This window comes from Hippoglossus hippoglossus, chromosome 9 (assembly GCF_009819705.1).
Source record: "Hippoglossus hippoglossus isolate fHipHip1 chromosome 9, fHipHip1.pri, whole genome shotgun sequence".
Taxonomy (NCBI): domain Eukaryota; kingdom Metazoa; phylum Chordata; class Actinopteri; order Pleuronectiformes; family Pleuronectidae; genus Hippoglossus; species Hippoglossus hippoglossus.
Window position 1 is genome coordinate 4201909 of NC_047159.1, and position 17582 is coordinate 4219490.

At 43.5% G+C, this 17582-nt stretch overlaps 2 protein-coding genes across 8 annotated transcripts in view; one reads left to right on the forward strand and one right to left on the reverse strand.

The window, feature by feature from the left end:
* Positions 1-792: 792 nt before the first annotated feature.
* On the reverse strand, positions 793-9391 carry suds3 (SDS3 homolog, SIN3A corepressor complex component). 4 transcript variants are annotated; one of them, XM_034597079.1, is made up of 12 exons: positions 8857-9148; positions 7459-7528; positions 6425-6480; positions 5649-5720; positions 4950-4969; positions 4663-4819; positions 4336-4431; positions 3899-3960; positions 3773-3809; positions 3561-3666; positions 2651-2735; positions 793-1765 (listed from the first exon to the last, which is right to left on the reverse strand). In XM_034597079.1, exons 1-12 carry the CDS (start codon positions 9029-9031, stop codon positions 1667-1669), a joined length of 1035 nt encoding a protein of 344 aa, XP_034452970.1. In that variant the 5' UTR covers positions 9032-9148; the 3' UTR covers positions 793-1666. The 4 variants fall into 4 exon arrangements, with proteins under 4 accessions (XP_034452970.1, XP_034452974.1, XP_034452973.1 ...); XM_034597083.1 differs by lacking the exon at positions 8857-9148 and adding an exon at positions 8384-8824; XM_034597082.1 differs by lacking the exon at positions 8857-9148 and adding an exon at positions 8385-8823 and having other exon boundaries at positions 7459-7532.
* Positions 9392-11368: 1977 nt separating this feature from the next.
* taok3a (TAO kinase 3a) overlaps positions 11369-17582 on the forward strand; it is a 67936-nt gene continuing 61722 nt past the window's right edge. Inside the window, exon 1 of one of the 4 annotated variants that reach the window (XR_004615086.1) lies at positions 11369-11855. The gene's annotated coding sequence lies outside the window, so the exon portion shown is untranslated. Of the gene's footprint in view, positions 11856-12009; positions 12328-17582 lie in introns of those variants that run through there. The other 3 variants (XM_034597071.1, XM_034597072.1, XM_034597073.1) reach the window with 3 other exon arrangements.

Below are 17582 nucleotides of genomic sequence, written 5' to 3' on the forward strand. Positions count from 1 at the left end.
AAACAATCCAGCTGTTTACAAAGTGGAGGGATGTTTGAGAGCAGCCGTGTGAGTGCAGAGGAGCTGTGAGGTCAGGCTGCCAGGGGGGGGGGGGGGAAGAATCTCCCCCTGCAGAGGAAGTGGACATGGAGCGTTGAGATAATGGAATTCACAGCAGCTCACGTCTATTTACTCTGCAGTGACTCTGAATACTTAAGGATATTATTAGTAATTTAATTATAAAGGTTTATAATGTGTGTATGTTCTAGAGGTGTTATCGAAACATTTATCCCTTGTGTGTATTGAAGACCCATAACTGACCTGTGCAGAGGAGGTTATGTTTTCACCGCTATCTGTTGGTTGGTTGGTTTTTCTGCAGGTGATGTAAAGATTCAGCATTTTAAGGGGACTGGTATCAAATATGCACTGAAGTTCATACTTGTGAACATAACCTGATATTTTCTGGAGGGGCTGTATGTGAGAACACAAATGTCAGAGTTGCTCCGGACATTTTCCAGAAATTGTCCTGCCAGTCCCCTTGAAAAATGTCATGAGAACATCAGAGTGTTGAAGTTTCTAACACGCGACGGATGCTAAAACTAAAACAACAAAAAGAACACAAATATCTCAGGATTAAAAAAAAAAAAAAGAAAAAAGGAGTCAGTCACTGAGAAGATAGCGACACGATTCCACATTGATCCAAGTGGCTGAATGGATTAAGTGCATCCTTGTACAAGTACTTTGTGTATTTTCAGGCACAAATCATAAAACGAATACTGCGCCAGCAAACCATCAAACAGTCAAACTCACCACAATGATAAAAGGCAGAAAACATTTTAATAAAATGGAACACAGTACAAATTAACAGTCCACGTGATGCTCCACATGCAAATATGGTTGAAATCATCCAGATTGTTCACATATGGAGAGGACGACGAAATTACATAAAAATATTAACACAGAAATCTTCAAAATACATTTTTTTTCTCTAATAAGCATAACAGGGCTCCGCGTCTTAATGACAGTGCAAAAGTTCTAATGTTTTGAAAAGGGTTCGACTCCTGTAACGTCTTCACTTGAGGGATTGATGACACTCAAACCTGAAGCACTTCCTCATCTCGTCGTCACGTCCAGGCCTGATCGGTGTGTTTTTATATAAAAAACAATACAAATCCCGCCAACAAGGTTTCTTCCAGTCTGTGCTTTGTTACTTATCAGTGGGGCAACAGCTTGAAAGGCTTGAAAACTGTTTGTGTGGGTCAACATGAAGCTGTTCCAAGAAAAATAACTTAATGATAAACGTTAATGAGGCTGCGGGAAAGAGAAAGGATTTGTGTCGACAGCATCAAAGCCGCCTTCTTTATGAGCCACAGCCACCTCCACACACGTGCCACATAGTGACAAATAATGCTGGAAATCAGCCACTTGTCTATATGACGACTTTTACTGTGCGAGAGTTTGGTTTATGTGAGAAAAACAAATCTTATGACATATCCTTGGCCATGAAAGACTGTATGAGTGTGTGTGTGTGTGTGTGTGTGTGTAGATGGGTAGTGTATAGGATGAAGAAGCCTCATGTCAAACTCAACATGGATGCACCAATGGGGAAAACGGTGGATGAACGAGCGGGGGGCTGAATGAATGAATGAACAGATGGGGGCTGTGTGGGGAGGGGAGGGGGAATGTTTCATGCAGCCGACCGTCGACGGATGACGAACGCTCCCCTCTGCAGCTGGCCCAGGTAGATCCTCATCTTTGTGCTGTCGCTCGTCTTCCTCACCCAAATCTGGAGAACAAAGACAACAAAGCCCATTTAGAAACAAGCACATTCCAAAGCAGCTGCTGTTGCCGAGACAATATATCAATATACACCAGCATCATCTACCAGAGGCCAGGTAGTGAGAAGACATCCAAAACCACGTCAACTACACATTCAGGGAGCTCCAGAAATACATTCACATCAGATTTCTGCAGAATGAGGAACTTTCCTTTTCAAGTCAATCGCTTCTCTTCAGTGTTTGTCTTGTGTTGATCAGAGCAGGAAATCAACACACACACACACACACACACACACACACACACAGGCCCAACATTCCCTTTAAATTCTATCAAGTCTCATAGCAGAGCTAATAAGAGGACACAGATCATAACCTCCATCACGGAATAACACTAAGAACAGCATTTTATTCACAACATAAAAAACACATTAATGAGAAACTACACTGAACTTGAACTTTACTTGAAAATATTTACATGCTCTAATGATCAGAAAACACTTTCCTCAACAGCTCGTCTCTTCAGCCTCTGTCTGAAACTCTAGCTTTTAGCTTCTGTCTCTTTAAGGCCCCCCCCCCCGCTTGATAACAATAACTTTAAATAACTATATTTATAGAGCACCTTTCAAAATCTACACTACAAAGTGCTACACAAGGGCAGCAAAATAAAAGAGACAGTTCATTAAATCATGAGCACGGTGAGGAATTAAGGAATCACAAATATTATAAAGCCCAGTCTGCTCTGATTGGCCAACTCTGTTGTGATTGGTCAACCTCCCGCACTTCCCGTTCTTTAACATTCACAAAAAAACCTAGACATCACACTAGAGGAAAGAAACATCACGTGTCTCCTTTAAGGAATAAACCTGTTTCATGTGACAGGAGCTGGAACTCACCTCATTGGTCCCGACTGAGCTGATGACACAGCTGATCTTTGTGTTGTCTTTTGATTCCAGGTAGATGGCCTGACTCTTGTGGTACCTATCAACATAACAAACAAAAAAAAAAGAACAGCTTGAGTTTTCACGCTGAGGAACGATCGATGGACGAGAGCCGACAGGAGAGAGGTGCATTATACCTTATTTTACCCAGCTGAATAAACCACAGTCCCCCTGAGATCGCTCTAAACGGATAATTGGACTGGAAATTCAAAAACAAAAAGTCTCTTTTTAATGGCTCCAAACTGTCAGAGGACAAAACCAACCCAGGGGAGGAGACTGACAGTCAAAGCATTTGATCATTAAGAAGCCACTGAAGAATAATGACGCACGTGTCTCTCTGTGGTTTTTTGAGGAGGTTTTTTCGGCGTCTTCTTCAGCGATGAATAAATGAGACATTGCCTTTAAAGAACAGTGCACGAACTTCACAGCTGGCGTCTCAACTTCTCCTGTCTCCATCAGTGACTAATAAAGACACTGTTCTATTATTTTTACCCCTCTTCAAATTTCTTCACGTCTGATGCGGAGGTCTGCTCTCAAACAGAAAGTCATCGGAGGCTGTGCTTGGTCAAGGATTTTTCATTCTCTTTGCATTCGTCACCCACATCCTCTGCATATTTATTCCTATTGTGGCTTCAAGCACCAGCACTTATTTCGTGGCTGTTAAGTAATATCTCTTTCTGTAGCCCAGACAAAAAGACGCAGCCATCAAAGTGCTCCTGTAAAATGTCACTTGAGGACCAGCAGAGCTCGAGAGCCGTCAAAACCATGGCAACGTGGCCATCTAGTGGTGACTCGAGCTGTGTATTGTCAGGGGGGAAACACAAACAATGAGACAATGGTTATGAGGGTGAAACTTTAAATGTACCATCTTTTGTCGTAGTAAAGCTTCCCCTCCTCGATGCGAGCCTCGTAACGCTGGGTGGGGCTTTCAATGGGAACCGAGGGGACGTGTTCTGGGGATGAGGGCGATACTGAAGAGGGAGAAACGTCTGGTTAGTTCCACCATGAAAAACTTCTCTAAATGACATTATTTATTTAACTGGAGAATTAATTTTGTAAGACGATGCGGGAACTCACCGAGTATGGACATACCTGGCCGTTTCGGCGATTTAAGCTGTAAAAGAGAAGGCGTGAAAGAACTAATCAAAAGAAATAACATCTAGCAGGAACATGTCTAATATTAGTTGATCCTGACACACAAACCTTATTAAGTGTTCTTAGATCTTCCATGATCTGTTCGTCTGTTAACAAATAATTTAGCTGAGGTTTGAAGGATTAAGGAGCATCGACAATCTGAGTACACTGAAAACAAAACTCTTCAGGGGGAATTCATAAAGTATCTGGACAAAGAAGAAATATTCTGACTGTAAATTGTACTAAATATTTACTCCTCTCAGATTTAAGAGGACAAGGCATTAGAAAAGAAAAGAGGATGGAGTTTTCTGCGTTTGCATTTTGAGAATAAAGTGGAAATGTCGAGAATAGACTCAAAAATTGAAGGAAAGAATATTTCTGCATTTCATAAATAAGAAAAAATAAATCAGAGGAAGTCAAAATGTCAAGAATAAAGTGGAAATATTGAGAATGAAGAATTTTCTTGGCCCTGAAACTCTTCTGTGTGTAAAGTCTGTGAAGGATATCTGGTGCAGGTTTTCTCCGTTTGTCTGGTATTGGGACTGGATCATTAGGTCGTCTCCTCAGCTTCCTGGTCATGATAGGCTTTACCTCCATTGAATCTATAATTCAAAAGAAATGTCAAAATAACGTCTTGTTTCTCAAAAAGCACATTTATGGTAACATCTTCACTTACTGTATCTGAAAAGTCCGTCTTAAATCAGACAATTTAATATTTAAAGTGTCGAGAGAACAACTCACTTCCACCCACCACACACAGTTTTACCCCCATTTCTCTCCCTCTCTCTTCTGCTGAGAGTTCATGATTAATCATCCCGCTCTGGCTCTCTTACCACCTGTCAGCTCCATTGTTAATTTTTCATTCTCAATCATCTTCTTCTTCTCCTCCAGCTCCGCAATTAGGTTTTCTTTCAGTTCCACTTTTTTATCGTCAAACTCCTTCACCGCTGCCTTCTTCTCCTTGATGTAGTTCCTCTCCACCTGCTCTGTCTGCGGACGGTTGACAGGAAGAAATGACAGAGAGAAGAAGAAGCATGTTTTCCTCAATGACGAGAAAATACGAGAGTGAGTTTTGTTAAATCAGTCATGCAGACGCCGGCTGAAGATGAATATCACTCACCTCAAGTTGGAGGAACAGATCTGTAAAAGGGAAGGAAAAACAGAACTGGTCACGTAGAACAAACATCAGTTGAATGTCATGAACTTCACCACTGGTACATTATATCTGAGTCGACTTTGATTACCCTTCAAGACTAGAAAAGGGGAACGCTAAGCAAGCTTTAAGCAAACATCTGTGAACTTGAAATCAAAGCAGCAAGTCATTAGGGATGCATCTTATACTGTGTTTTAGCCTTTTATCTTTTCTAAGTCAAGTTCTCAGTTGATCATTATATAAGTCGATTACCAGGGTCTGAGTTTCTCTCCTCATTATCTTTTTTGGAGTGTAACTAAATTTAACAACATTTTGATCATCAGAAAAATGGGGCACATTGAATTTTGACACACAGAAAGCAAAGGAAGAAGCTGAAGTCTGGAGTACATGTAAATGTAGCAACTAAGATGTAGCGGTGTGGATGTAGCCTGTATGCAAACACAAAAACACCCCCTCCCTCCTACTCCTAATTTTGGGCTGGTTTCCTCCTAGTTCTCACGTCCAAAGTGTTGTTCTGCAGCACCAGCCAATGTTCTGCCCTCGCCAAACAAACCTAACTAAATTAGGAAGCCCTCCAGAATTTTTATATTCTCCTCCAAGCACAGTTGGTGCTGATGCATCAGAATCAACGCAGTGTGGTCTATTTCTGAATGTTGCTCAACTCACCTGCATTTCGGAGTCTCTCTTTGTACTGCTGGTCGAGCTTCTTCATCCTCTTCTGATACTCCTGCAGAGTACCTGCAAATAGAACATGTAAATCAACTGTTGAAATGAAGTCGACAGAGAACTGTCTATGCTGAACAAGTTTATTCAAATGTGTGCAATCCTGCTGTCAAACCAACAAAATTATATCCTCCTTGGCAGGGGTAATAACTTCATGGTGTTATCAAATTATAACTTAGATGTGTCAGGTGAAAGTTAAGTGATTTAAACTTGAATACAAACTATTTATTCATCAATGTTCTTTAGAAAATCCATTCTGGAAATATTTTGACATTGTTGACGCTCTACTCTCAGTATCCAACCACACACACACACACACTCAACAAAATTTAACTGCCATTGTTCCTACATTTGGATTTAAAAAAAAAAAAAAACTCACAACATGTCTACATTCAACACCAGCGTTGAATAATTGTATCAGTAAACAGTCTGGATGATTTCAAATGAGCTGTCTGTGTCAGAGGACAGGTGGTCAGTTGTCGTTTGTTTCTCAGAGAATGTGTCGTAAGTTTTAATCACCTTTGGAACTGGCTTCACAGCCTGAGGATGTAATCCCTGACCACCACCATAACAAGTATGAGAGGATTTGACTGTGTCCTTCAAACACCTCCAGTCAACGAATCCACGTCCTCTCACAAATCCCACAAAATAAATTGCACCAGTCACTCATATATGAAACTCCTCCTCCCACATTCACAAGAATAAATCCGAGTGATTACCTTCTTGCAGCTGCTGCAGCTGTCTTTTCATGGAGGCCAGTTTGTCTTGGTACATTCTGCAATTAAATGAAAGCAGAAGGAATATCACAACCAATAAAAGCAATACAAATCATGACGTTCATTCATGCACAGAGCAAAACACCATTAACAGGAATTCAGGAAACATTATACTGTAAATTTCATGAATTTTAAACAAGGAATCAAGTAAAACTGTCTAAGATGTATGAATAAATAGATGGATTAATAAATTAAATTAGAGGGGCTAATAAATGTTCATAGTATTAAAAATATCCACATTCTCTGCAGCCCTCAGGTCGTCAGGGAGGCTGCTCCAGAGACGTGGACGGTGATAAAGATGCCTCACTAATCTGTCCAGCTCTTAGTTATGCTGCTATAGGCTTTGACTGTCGGGGGGGGGGGGGGGGGGGGGGGGGGGGGGGGGGGGGGGGGGGGGGGGGGGAACACATGACACACGGTGCTTCTCTTTCCTCCTCTTCATCACATTGTCTCATCAGTGCTTGTTACTGACTTGACTTCTTCCCCCGAGTCCTTGAGCTCTATCGTTAAATCTATGATCGCGGCTGCAGCCACATCGTGGATCTAGCTGAACTAGATTGCTCAGATATACAATATCCCTGCCTACATATACTACTATTATACCACTAAAATTACAAATGTCATTGCTGCTCCCTTCATCTCTGTCAGACCTTTTCTTTTTGTATAAACACCTCTCCATATATGTTAGACGCTCTCTTTTCTCATGAATGTTGTACATATAGTTGTTTTGTTGATGTGCTCTGTAAGTCACGACATTTCACTTCTGTCTGTCCTGGGAGATGGATCCCTCATCCATGTCGAGGGTTAAGGACAGTGGATGTCTCACCTTGTACACATTGTTAGACCCTATGAGGCAAATTAAAAAGGGACACTACCGGCAGCCATAGGCTAACGTTTAAAAACATCACTCTTTAAAATAATGGTTTTTTTTATAAATTGTGTATAACAGCTGAGCGGTGCTGGTGAGAGGCACTTACTGTTCTTTGATTTCCACATAGTCATCCTCGTCATGCTTGGCCAGGTCTGTTTCACTGGCATCCTCTGTGTCTGGAAGAAGAAGAACAGGACAGGATCTCAGATTACAAGAGGAACTTCTCAAACAAAGCCGGTTCTCTCCACGTGAGCATGACAGCCTGCAGCAGCAGCAGCGCCACGAGACAACTGGGCATCCGTTTTATTATCATTATCATTATTATAATTAACATTATCATTCGATTTCCCAACACTTAGAAGATGATGCAATTGAGTGAAGAGACAGACAGACAGCTGATGAAAGGACGTGCGTGGCACTGGGAGGGTAATGGTGAACACCCAGCCTGGGAATGCCCTCTGTGGTTTTGTTGGATAAGGAGGAAGATCTGTGTTTGACGGGAAACATCTTGAATCTTCTCGGACGTCGGAGACGAAACAAAGTTGGGGTTAGACGAAGCTCAGGTGAGGACATCCAGCATCCAGAGATCCAGGGCTTTTAAATGCTATCTAATGTCATCAACGTGACGAGCGGAGTGTGAAGGATTTGCCGCATGATGAGATAAATCAGAAGCTAACTTGGTCGTGCTGTCAGTCCACCGGTAGATGCTAACGTGTTTCACCCGAGACCAGCGGCGAACTCCGGCAGCCAAGTTTAACAAGCACCGGCGAAACCTACTTGTCAGTCAGCGTTACCTTCAGAGAACCAGCCCGGCACACGAGAAGGGTAAGGCCCGGTCGTGTTGAGCTGACACAGCAGCTTTCATTTTCGGTTAGCACGAGTGTGCTAGCTCAAGTTAGCGCAGCCTGCTGTTTTAAAGAGTAACCCGCTTCTCGCCGCTGTAGTTCGGGCAAAAAAACAGCACCGCGGCCGGAGGAGTTAAACCACACACACGGAGGCTTAACGTCCGCTTCGGGGGGAAACTAGCTAACCTGGTGGTGCTGCCATCGCCGCTGCCCGTGTGCCTCTTTCCCCGGCGATCCTCCGTCCTGTGCGGGTGAACGGTGCGAGGAGGCCAGCGCGGTGGACACAACACGCAGGGTTTCACCAGCCTGGCGACCTGTCAGTGCTCGGAACTAGCGTCACGTAGCTAGCTGGCTAATTAACGCTATGTGGCTACTACCCCCCCCCCCCACACCCCCACCTTTTCTTTTTAGCGATCATCCATTATTAAAACCGTGCACACACCCGGGTCAGCTGCAGCAGGGTGGGGTCTGATATGAATTAAATTGAATGTATTTGTGACCTTATTGCACAATTACGCGCAGTGTGTGTGTGGAGAGAGAGAGCTTGTTGACGCCCCTCGCGTTTCGTGCGCGTAGCGGAGTTAGCTAACGTCAAACGCGGTATTAAAACCGTTTGTTACCGTTGAGATAAGTTCCCCACCGGCCCTGGAAACACCCACCTAGTGTCAACGGTCCATCTGTTGGCAGCTCCCCTCCTCCCGGAGCGTGTGTAGGCAGGGGCTTGTTTGGCGGGTCGCTAACATGTGCAGCTAGCAGGCTAACCGTGTGCAGTTGCCCCTCGCGTTGCACTCGCTCGCTACTTCGGAACTGCTTCGCCAAATCGTGCATGTGCATGATGCATTTCCAGCCGAGCCCCCAAAACTACACGGCGCAATGAATAACTTCGTAAATGCAACAACCGCGCGTTTCCGTTTCTCCTCCAACAAGTAGACAGAGCCCCGCCGCGTTGAACGTTACCTTCCTCTGAGTCCCGTCCCCTGAAACTCCGATCGTCGTCGTCCTCCACGCTGTCGAGTTCCTCCTCGTCGTTGTAATAGTCCACCATGGGCGACAGTAGCGTCGAAGCCATTTGTTCGCGTGGAAAAAATGTAAACAAACACAAAATAAACAATCGATTTGTGTTTTTTTGCAGCTCGGCTTGAGAACAGCGCCTACAACTGGCAGGACCCCCCGAGCATCAAGCTGTCCGACCTTATGCCTGTACACAATGGTTGAATTATTAAAGTGTTATGTGGGGTAAAAACTATATTTTTCAAATTTTCAAAACGATGAAGTCAAGATGAAGTATAAACATTTAAGATTGGCACGTTTTTAAATGGGCATTAAGTATTATGGCAGAAAATTTTAAACAGGCATATTTACGAACATGCGGATGGGGCTGTGGGGTCTCTTTGTTTTGGAACCCGTGTGGTTCACTCCACTTTCACTGAAGCGAGAATACACAATAATAATCATGATCATAAACTTTATTTCAATATACAGACATAAAGTTATTCATAAGTTAAATAAATTAAGAAATGAAGGCAAACAATGGGAAATAATTAAAATCAGTTGAAGATCACACAACATTTAGGGCTGAAATATAAAAGTAAAAATGTTACAGAGAAAATAATTAAAAAACTATATAAAACAAAACGTTCAAAAATAATCAAAACTGTCACTAAGAACAGAGCCAGGACAAAACTTAAAATAAAAAGTTCAAGAAGTACAAGGTGAAATCAAAAGAGGATAAACTGAAGCATAACCACAGCTTTCTTCTTACCTTCTTCCTAGATGGATCTCCTCAAGGATCTCCACCACCGGAACAGAGAAGGCATCGTCACCCAGCATGGTCCTCAGCTGGGACTGGGGTAACAGATGACAGGCAGGGTCTCTGCCCCTTTTGAGTGGATTTAAAGGGGTTGTTCCCTGGCCAATGTCCCATCCTTCCGCCCAGTTTTGTGGAAATCAATTCAGTAGTTTGTGTGTAAGCCTGCTGACAAACAAGAGAACGGAAAGGGGTGAAAACAGCGATAAGGCACTGGCCTCCTAAGCAAGGGGATGCTGGTTCGAGTCCCGTATGGTTTGAGAAGCAGACTTTAACAGTGGTCAAAGATACGGTAAGAACTTCTAGACTAAATGACACATCTGTACAAATACTGAAACATTATGGGGGTTTTAACTGTTTTAAACAGATTTAGAAGATACGGTTATCCAAAACAACTTTAAACTCATATTCACACAAAGCATCGGGAGCTGTTCGGGGTTCAGTGTCTTGTTCAAAGACACTTCAACTGGCTTTGGATGAGCAGGGGCTCAAATCAGAATCCTTCAGATAATTAGCTGACCACTTCTCCTCCTGAGCCACTACTTGCAGAGGTTTGTCTGGATGTGTTCTCTTAGAGTCTGTCAGGAGAGATGCATCTCTGTTTTGTTGTATTGTGTTAAAAATAATAAAAACAAAAATAAATGAAGAGGTGTCTTATCAGTGTTTTATTTTGTACAAAGGACACATCTCACCTATTATTCCAGTTTCATCCTCACGGCTTTAATCTTATGATATTTATGGATTTACAAGACTCCAAAAGGTACAGTTGCAATTGTCAGTGATTCAATTCATTAAATTTACTTTAATGCAAAATTACACAGTATTTTACAGCCCAGCCTTAAACAAAATATTTTGCCTTTGTCTCCCAAGTTATGCAAATAAATCAGCTATAGGGGAAGAAGTTCCAGCCCTGAGGCACAACTCAACTGTTTCATAATCATCAAGGCAGAAGATATAAACATAAAGAGAGGACATTTTACTTAAAAAGCACACACCTTATCTTCTTGTAGACATAGTAGAAATAAAAAAAATTCTCTCATTCTCAATTTCACTGAGTTTACATAACAATCAAAGTCTGTGCTCCTCAGGAGCTGTATTACACCTGCATGTATTTTGGATTAAAGATAATGATCCTGATCATAGCTGTGAACAAAAGGATCTTTATCTTTTTTATAAGTTATAGTTCACATAAGGTTCTATACTTCCGTCATTCTTTATGACACAATATTCAGTCCCAGTTTCTTGGATGAACATAGTGTCGTCAGATAAACTTCAAAGTACAGACAGCAGGTGGCGGCATTGCACTGAGCTACGTTCAGGACATGCGCTGGATCACCGTCCGTGAAGTTGCGACAGAACCGGGCTGACTCAGTCGGTCAGTCCACGCATCTTCAACGAAGGAAACAAGGTGCGGGATTTGTTTGCTCGACAACTTTCAACCTGTGATCTTTTGGGATCAAAGGACCAACGCAACGCTGGATGTTTTTGCGTTAGATCTTTTTTGTGGGGGGGTTAAAAGCATTCGACTTTGCGGTGCTGGAATGCGGCGGTGAGACAAAACGAAACGGAAAAAAGAACGAATGAATAAATAAAACAAAACAAACAGGAAAAGTGCTCATCCTCCGCCGCACGCGACAACTTTTTTATTTCCGGCCGTGTGTCAGAAGAAGCCGAGGAGGGCTGAGCTCGCGCTGCTCCGTCATTCAGGAAGTCCGCACCAACTGACAGCAGCGCCCCGCAAAGTGTCACCGACATCTTCCACAGACCCCGGGCTGCGTGGAACTCCTCCACCCTGGAAGAGGAGCACTTTTATCCCCCCCCCCTCCTCTCTGCCCCTGTTGGACCTGAAAGGTGAGCGGGCTTTTCTCCCCCTCCTCTCCTCCTCCCGCCGCTGTCACTGTTCGTGTCGCTAACGGTTTTTACACCTCTGAACCGACCGCTTCCTCTCGGCTAAGCTAGGTCGCTACGCGGTAAAAGTGGATGTAAAGGGGGGGTAGGTGGCACTGGCACTGGCACCGGCACTGGCACCGGCACCTGGAGCCGTGTGGAGGAGGAGGAGTAAGGGGGGGAGAGTGGAGTGACCACAGTGGCTTGTTTGTTTGAGTCCCCGGAGAGGCGGTGAGTCCACGGAGCGGCAGGAGCAGCGGCGGCGGCAGCAGCTCCTCCTCGCCGGGGGCTGAAGTGCGTAGTACGGTTTGATTCGCTGGGTCCGTGCACCTGCTGAAAACCTTTTTATTGTGGATGTTGTGGAGCCGCGTCCCCCCCCCCAGTTTGGTTTCCCCCCCTCGGCGGGTGAGTACGAGCAGCGGAGGACGGCTGACAGGTGAAGCACGCACTTGATGGATGTGTGGGGGTGTTTTTATGTATGTGTGTGTGTGTGTGTGTGTGTGTGTGTGTGTGTGTGTGTGGGCGCTGTGCAAACTTGTCCCCGCTGTGTTTATATTTCGCCGTTGTCATCAAATGTGGGTCAGCGTGCGTGAGTGTGTCACATGCAAACCCACCGTGGCACCTTCCGTCGCGTCCCTGCATTGTTTTTACTATCAACGCACAGTGTCAATGGCTCTCAGCCGAGATCCGAACCCTCGTCTCTACCCACGTTTTACTACGCCATTAGCCCGTCTGCACGCGTGACACTTTTTTTTTTTTTTTTTTGCAAATAACGACTCGCATTCATAACATTCACCCTCCATTATTTATTTACAAAGTCCTTTACCGCTGCAGGAGGTCCATCACCTGCACGCGCTCGTTCACATGCACATGCTCGGTTTAAGCAAGCAGCAGGTAGAAAGTGGACGTGCGCTCGAAATGGCAGATGTGGAGAGAGAGGCGATAAATAAAAACCCAAGCTGACCCAACATGATGTCATCTCTTGAGCGTAGAGCGCATGAGTGAGAGGCAGCAGACCTGGTTCTGTCTGATAAACAACTGTTGTTTGTAAAGATGGTTTTATTCTAAGGAGGCTTCTTCTTCTTCTTCTTCTTCTTCTTCTTCTTCTTCTTCTTCTTCTCCCCAGTCACAGTGTCAGGCACCGATCACCAAGGGATTTAATCCCATTATTATGACATGTCACTCACATGGATTCATATAGCCGAGTGTGTTTGTTTTCCTTTCTGCTCAGGGGCTCAGAGAAAGGAGATGTAGTGTGGATGAACTCATTTCACACACATTTGTTTTGCTGAATTTAGACCCTCGCCTTGGCGTGTTGCGGAATAAGTGGCATCAAGCTGCTCTCATTTAAGGGGAATCAAATATTTAGAGATTTTAGCCATGGTTTGTGCTTTTCTTTCAATCTTTTTTTGGGGGGGAATAATAGCTGCGTTTCCAACAAAGGAATTTCTACAGGAGCCGGGAACCTTTGCAGGAACTCTGATGATTACCCCCTTTTCAACCGAGGTGTATACCTGGTGCTATAGGGCTGGTTCGGAGTTGGTTCGCTGGTTTGCTTTCACACAGGATAGAGCCACGACATTACATCACTGTACAAGTCTCTGATTTCCCAGCACAGGATCTGCTAGTGAAGCTCCCTCTGTCTGGTTTGTTTAGCACTTCAGCTGACAACAACAAACCAACAACAGTTTGTCAGACCTTCGCTTTGGCATCCATGGTTAAACATATTCAATCCTCTTTGCAGACTACACACAACACAAGCTCAGTTTCTTTTTTAAATGGTGGTCACAATGTTATGGTTGGTCCGAGTGGTCTTGTTGGTCGTGATAATCCCGCCACCATCACCTGACGTAAGCAGTTCTTTATTTTAGACTATAGCTAAGTGTTGGTGCCAGAGTGGAACCCGATTTTCTGGGCGAGATCCAGGTCTTTGGCTGTCAAAACACAAAACGGTGGTAAAGGGGTATATGTGTTCCCACCGCAGGGACCGCAGTCTAAATTTAATTTCTATTATTTATTTTCTTTTCATTTCAACCAGTCTTCAATCTTTGCAATAGGTCGTAAAATCTGGTTCCTTGCGTTGTGTCTGACATCTCGGGTGTTTTAAATATGCTTTGTTCTTAGTCCTCGACTCTTTTCCGATCAAAAGCAGCAAGATTGTATCTCCTCCATGTTTACTGTCTTTTCAATGTTCTGCGATGTGTACTGCCCGTTTACAACATGACCTGGTGGACGAGAGTTGAACAGCTTTTTGTAGCTATCGGTTGTTCACCCATCAGCAGGTTAATTAGTCTAATCTTTCCTTGTGGTCTGTGGTCGGGTCCATTAAGTTCCTCGGAAAAAGTTCCTGGGACTAAAGGTTCCTGGTGATTTTGGTCAAAATGCAGCTTTTGTCTATAATCAAGAGTTTCAGTGTCCTACTTCAGTTTTGCTGCCCTTTCGTTCAAAGGGCACAGGGCTGTTGTGCAAGTCCTCTTCCTTGTTGACATCATCCATATCTAGGAGGCCGTCTGTCAACGCAGTGACCATGCAACTGAGAGAGGGAACAGAGAGTGACACACTTCCTTATTAGTGATGGTATCTTGGGCCGTTCAGCTTTTAGGACTCTACTCTGATTGTGCCGTGTTTAGGTAAACGGTTCCCTCATCCAGGTTGTTGAGCTGATAGAGAACATGTGTTTGTGCAGTTGGCTCTGTAGGCTGATAGGTCACAGGTTATGATGCACTAAATGGTTGTTTCTGTACCATTAGATCCAGCTGAGGTTATTTACATCTGATGGGATGAATGTTTTTTATTGTGCAGGTTGTGAAACCTGAGACTTTCAAGACCACAAGACAAAAGGCCAAGAATTTGAGGAGAGTCATTTTTAACAGGTACATACTGAGCAATAGACAATTACTGAGTATTTTGGATGAATTATTACCTGTTTCTCTGATTTAATTTGGCTTTTGTTAAAGCAACACTATGTAACTTGCTGAGCAACAGAGCCCTCTGTCGCCACATGTGGTGATTGACTGTTGGGCACCATGTCTGAGCAATTGAGTGGTTTTCTTGTAGGAAAAAAATTAAACTAAGCTCATCAATGTGTTGAGTAGAAGTCTGACTCAAACATAGCTATAACAAAAGTGGATATTCCCCATGATCCCCTGCCTCCTGAACCAGAAGAGCTGCCGCTGTAACAAATCCACCAAACTCTGTTAAGAATCATATTTTAAAAGTTTCCTGCTGAATATTGTTGTTAAATGCTGGTTTTTAATGACTTCTAAGTCTTGTACAGTTCAGCATAACTCTTCAACTTGCTGGAGTTGATTCTGACAGTTGAAGCTGTGACTCTCAGTCAGTTCTTCTCAAAGGAGATCGTACCCACTCCCCAAAGTTACATATAGAGCAAGAACAGACGTCCAGGGTAACAGTGGGAATGATAGAGGAAACATTCTCCATATTCACAGTCACTGAACCCTCAAACTCATTCTGAATCTACTATTTTAAGATAAAAAAGTTTCCTAGTGTTGCTTTAAACACTGTATGACACTGGTCTCTATATGTAACGTGACAGCAAGCTTCCTTTATACAGTCAGAGGCAGTCATAAGCATATTGCTAATAGTTATGTCTTTTTATAGAGCTGTTTGAGAGATTATTGAGACGTTAGCCGGGGTCCTCATGTATTTGCACAAATCCTTTAGAGTACCAGTGTATTGTGTGTGTGAGTGTGCTGATGGATGCACTGGGAAAGGACACATCAGCTGCTCTTGACAATTGGCTGATGTGGCTGTCAGAGACGGGTGGGGGGTGTGAACTAAGGCCATGCTCACACTAAAGGCAGGCGCCCATTTGCACAATAGCCTTAAGTCAAATTGTGAAAATAGCTTTGCTAGTTATGTCTCTCCATGATCACTTATACTATGTGGTAGGACTTTAACTATTGAATTGTATTCAACAATGCAACTATAGCCATGTAAGTTTATCTGTTCTTCTCTGTTTCATTCACAACAAGACCAGGTACAAACTGGGTATGCAGCCTTTGATTGTTTGTGGTTGAGCAAAATTACAGACCTAACTGTTTGTTTCTATTTCCAAATAGACATAAAGTTGGCGTGTTGATCTTATCTCAGATATGAAACCCTACCACATTGCACAGTGTGTCCTGCTAGGCTGCTGACAGAGTTGTCTTGCCAGTGTTGACGCTGCATAACACCGATAGTTTCCGCTTTGGTTGTGTGCGTTCCTGTGACACTTGTTGACAGTCAGGTAGAGCTCGACAAAAACCTGACATCGGAGTATCAGTGTCCAACCGGAACAAGTCACACTCCATAATGATGTAACTGTACCTGGTTTGAATATAGTCAAATACAAAAAACATAAAAAATTTAGCAATATCAGTCGTATTTGGAAGACATACAACTCTATCAAAGGTATTGCTGCCAAAGATCTGTCATCAGAGCAGAACTTTTGTGACAAACATAAGAGTTGAGGTTAAATGTTAATGACTTTAGGCCTTTTATTGATAGGACAGAATTTTAAGAGTGAAAGGGAGAGAGTGCGGGGAAGACGTGCAGCAAAGGGTCAGGTCAGAACCAAACCTGTGGCCGCTGCAGAGGACTCAAGCCTCCGTACTTGGGGTGCCCCTTAAGCCACGCAGATGAGCTACCCTAATAATAGCTTTCTGACTTGATGTGGTCATTATTAATATGAAGGACAGTCATTGAGATATTAGACTAGAGAGTATTATTGATCTGCCTGAGGCAGCTGTGGGAGTGAGAGAATTTCCCTCACAGCTCCTGCAAAGTTTCTGTACCAACGTACGCCAATAAATCTGATGCTATAAAAACTCAAACAAATATAATTTGTGGTTTGGTGAAATGAGTGTTGACAAGTTAATGTAAAAAGCTGTTCTGTGTGATTGCTCTGTTTTGGAATTCAAAATGACACAAGGAGAACCATGGCTGACAGAAAGTTGGCTTCATGTCATTAATGCTATGCTGCACCTGACTGTCTCTGTAAACGTTGCCTGTCCTTAGCATCACAATACTGTATCAGGGTCATTGTAGGTAGTACGTTGTAGGAAGCAGGTAATATGAGAGAACACTCGCATATTCTCTGAGATTAAAGTTAGAAAGGTGGATGACTCAATCAAACTAGTTAAATGTTATGCACAATATCTCTGATAACCACTGATCTAAATTAAACCAAATATTAAACTGGTTTTGTTGAGTCAACAGACTTCTGGTTTTTAAAATTTGCCTCACCACATGCCATTGGGATATTTATCCGCACAACAATTTGTCACCACTGTCCTCTGCTGTTTCAGCTTCTGTTTCGCAGCTCTTCTAATGTGCTGTTACGTCAAATGTGATCTCGTTCACGCTCATTCTGAACCCTGACTTGTGTAGTTTAAGAACAACCTGACGGCATGCATGCTGACTTGTGGCCTCACAGAACCTCGGGCATGTTTTTAATTAGCAGTGAAAACGGACAGTGTTTCGGACGGTGCCTCTGTCCCGGCTATTATCCAGCCAGTGATGATTTCCCAGATTGTGTGACTCTCCTGCCCCCCCGTCCTCCTCCTTGTGTGTGGGTTCATTCAGATGTCAAAGTTAACAAGTTTGCCTGCTCTGCTGCCGAAGACCCAGGACGGACCCAGTTGCAGGCCCGTGTGCCTCGTGGCTTGCCACAAACGCTGTGATGGGTTT